Source organism: Panicum hallii, chromosome 4, assembly GCF_002211085.1.
Source record: "Panicum hallii strain FIL2 chromosome 4, PHallii_v3.1, whole genome shotgun sequence".
In the NCBI taxonomy this organism is placed as follows: Eukaryota; Viridiplantae; Streptophyta; class Magnoliopsida; order Poales; family Poaceae; genus Panicum; species Panicum hallii.
The window spans coordinates 17,352,257-17,356,217 of NC_038045.1; the positions used below are offsets into that span (position 1 = coordinate 17,352,257).

The following is a 3,961-nucleotide window of genomic DNA, read 5'->3' on the forward strand; positions in this document are numbered from 1 at the left end:
AGGAACTCGCACTAAGAAGCAAAAGATGGCACATATGCCGGCTGCAAACCAGCTGCCACCGTGCTCGCCTACCAAATTTACTAGGAAACAGGCAGCCAGGCCTACTCGAGGCCGTCCACCACCTAGGGATGCAAACCAGCTGCCACTGTGCAAGCCTACCAGATTGACTAGGCAACAGGCAGCCATGGCATTGCCTGCAGGCCGTCCACCACCTAGGGATGCAAACCAGTTGCCACCGTGCACGCCTACCAGATTGACTAGGCAACAGGCAGCCATGGCATCGCCTGGAGGCCGTCCACCACCTAAGGATGCAAACCAGCTACCACCGTGCACGCCTACCAGATTGACTAGGCAACAGGCAGCCATGGCATCGCCTGGAGGCCGTCCACCACCTAAGGATGCAAACCAGCTACCACCGTGCACGCCTACCAGATTGACTAGGCAACAGGCAAATCGCCAGGAGGCCATCCACCACCTAGGGAAAGATTGGGCTTGCCTGCTAAGACCGCTTCGAAAGCCAACCCTAAAACTAATCCCATTTCTAGTGCTTCTAGATTACCCAGCACCAGTCCACCCATATCTACACATAGTGGAAATAGTGAGCATAGTACTCCTACTCCTACACCCATCCTTACCGTGTTTCCACAAGTTACTCCCACGACTAGTGTTAACCAATCAGTTCCTGTAGAAACCTCGCCAGGTGTACAGAGCTCTAGGCAAAGCAATAACATCAATGACGCAAATGACCAAGTTGATGCCGATTCAGAGGGTCATACAATTGAAGGAGAACCAGTTGGTGACTTTGTTCCTGGTAATCAATATGTGTTTCCAACCACTATTATCTACATTCAATATCTACATTTGTGGCTGCTATAATAATCCATTTTGCATGTTATTTGCCAATGCAGCGCCCCGAAAGGAAGTCCGCAAGAAAACCATAGGGCTTGGCTTAGAGAAGATGATAAAGAGAGGAAACAAGCTGCCTATCCAAGTGGCTGAAGGGAAGAAAAGACCTGATGTCCCACTTCAAGCAGCGAAGCTGGCATCAGAAACTGGTGTAGCTCTTAGAGACAAGCTGCCTATCTACACATCTTGGAAGCTTTATGAAAAAGATGGGGGGCCAGTAGAAGTACAAAAAGTGCTTGATAAAGTGGCGGTGAGACACCTAATTCACTTCAACTACTTTCTTTCATTACTAGCTCTACTCCCATGTAAGAAATTTTGTCAAATAAATGATTTGTGACTGCAGAATAGGTTGGATGTGGATGTTAAGAATGATGGACCAAGCAAATCTGCATGCACTGATATCATTAAGAAGGGAGTAAAGCAGCAGAGGTATCACCTAAAAAGGAAGTACTTCGACGAGTCCCTCACAATGGAACAGCTGTTGGCCAAAGAACCTCCACCTAAAATGAAGACAGAGGAGTGGATCGAGCTCGTAAAGTACTGGTGTGACCCAAAGAATCAGGTCCATGGCCTGCATCACTGCTTTTGTTAACATGCAATCAAACTATGCCTGTCAATTAGAAGTTTGTATTGCATTTGTGGTGCAGGAGAAATCTGCGAAGAATAAACTAAACCGATCCAAGGTGCAGCTTCACCAAAAAACTGGTTCTAGGTCCTACATAGCCTATCGATACAGCCTAGTAATACTATTGCTTTCACTTGGGGCACTTTTGGGGTGCTTTTCGGTTGTATGTTCAACATCTTTAAGCTCCTGTTATGTTGCAAAGGAAAATGTAGTTCATGGATATTTGTAGTGTTTTTCCTCTACTGAATAGCTATTTGTAGTGTTTTTCCTTTTGGAATTTATTTGCACAGGGAAACTGAGAAAGATGGATGAAAAGGGCAAGGCTCTTTCTGATACTAAACATTTTGCTTCTTGTACTGTATGTGATTATTTTGTTCTGTATGCACACTGATTGCCTGGTTTTCGGCAGGATCCTTTTGTTACTATGCAATGCAAACTGAGATGTGTGCTTCAAAGTCATCCAAGGCTTTTACATGCTGCAGAGGCCTAAGTACAACAACAGCGATCCAGATGCTGTAGAGTTCTTTGGGGAATGTATGAAAAGTTCCAAAAATGGTCGCACTCCTCTTGCCAATGAAATATATGTAAGTTCCAAAATGATTTGATACATCTATTGTACTCAAGTACGTGCCTGGCCTTGTTATTAACTGCATTCTCTTTATGTAGGAACGGATGGTGGCAAAGAAGGATAGAGAGCCAGAAGAAGGAGAAGAAAAAAAATCTCCCACCAAGATTGTTGATGAAACTCTTAGCGAGATCAGCCGCTCATCCACATTTCTTCCTAACATTGGTGCCCCTCGACCATCAAAGAATGCTCAGTCCTCATCAACAGCAGCACAAGCACGCATCCAAGCTGAGTTTGAGGCAACCCTCCAAGCTGAAAGAGAGGAAGCTGCTAGGAAGCGGGAAGAGTTGCAGGCACAACTTCAAGCTCAGCAGGACGCACTTGAAGAAAACCAAAACTTGCTGCGGCAGACCCAAGAGGAAGTGAGGGGGATGACTAGCAGGTTTGAGGAGACTAATGTGCTGCTGCGAGCTGTCCTGAGACTTCAGAAAGATTGAGGTATGACTGCAGTTTCTGAGGATGAGGCCTTTGTCTAAGCTTTTGCTACATTGCTTTAACTTAGTCTGTGCTTCGAACTTTGTGGTTGGAACATGTGTGGTTGAACCTGGAACTATGTGGTTGAACAAGTATGCTGCAAGTTTGTGGTTGGAACATGTGTATCCATGATGGCTTCAGTGAATTGTGTTGACCTGTGAATTCTGAATGATTTGAGAATTGTGGTGTCAATCCTGTGGCTGATGGCTGATATATGTGTATTAATTATGCTTTTGTATGCTGTGATGAAAGACCAGTGGGGCGACGCCGTCATGAATGGAATGCCAATTTGTGATGCCACAGACTCGTCTGCAAATGTTTGTAAATAGCATACGAACCAGTACAAAACATGACAAAATATAAGTGTCACATAATCTACAAAAACTATACATGACGACACTGCGATGTCACAAAAAACCATCGAAACTTGTTCTTCGTCTTAGCATTTGTGACGTCTCGTACATAATGTGATGCGTTGACTAGCTAATATATGACAGAAGTACTCATCATAAAAGAAACAATATGTGACGCTACAAACCCTCCGTCACAAAAGATAAAGACATTTTGTGACCGTTGACCATAAAACCGTCACGAGGTACTTTATGTGACGGTCGTTTTGTGACGACACTGTGACGCGGGGATTTTGGTCATAACTTACTTTTTATGACCAATTGCGTACTTTACATGACAGATTCGGTTTGTCATAAAAGCTAAGATTTCTTGTAGTGATCATCTGAGCAAAAAAAAAATGAAGGTGCAACTTGCAGATGTTGTAACTAGAATAGCCAACAATATAAGGTACAACATCAAGAGAGGATAGGTGAATCACAAAATGATGGGTTCATGGGTTTGCTGACAATTATCAAGGTTTAACTATCAAAGGAAAAGCTCAATGCTTCTGCCAAAACAGATTCAAAGCAAGATCAAGGGTTTGTTTTGGCTGTCAAGCTAAGATCGGCGATAAGGTCCAAACATGACACAACTCACTTGATTCGCAAAAGACTCTCTCAACTCCAGATTAGCCTAACAGATTACGTTGGCTCCTACAACACAAAGTCTAGGCGGCATTCAGATACAAGCAACATATTTTAGCACAACAACGTAACAAGCAAGTCAATCAAATCAATCCAAGATAACATGATGTATGCACGTTCTACACGTCCTCACAACAAAAATAACTGCTAAGTAATCTTGGTCTTACATGGTTAAGCACGGTGGCATCCTATAAATACGTCTCTCCCTATAATATCTAGTCGTTCTTACGTTCAAGCTTACGCAACGAGATTAGCGTACCTGCAGAAAACCACAAGATATATATACCGAACCTTTCA

General features: G+C 43.7%; 1 protein-coding gene across 1 annotated transcript; it reads left to right on the forward strand.

The window, feature by feature from the left end:
* Positions 1 to 732: 732 nt before the first annotated feature.
* On the forward strand, positions 733 to 1,513 carry LOC112890954. The gene is made up of 3 exons (XM_025957842.1): positions 733 to 811; positions 909 to 1,156; positions 1,250 to 1,513. Exons 2-3 carry the CDS (start codon positions 959 to 961, stop codon positions 1,496 to 1,498), a joined length of 447 nt encoding a protein of 148 aa, XP_025813627.1. The 5' UTR covers positions 733 to 811; positions 909 to 958; the 3' UTR covers positions 1,499 to 1,513.
* The last annotated feature ends 2,448 nt before the right edge of the window (positions 1,514 to 3,961 follow it).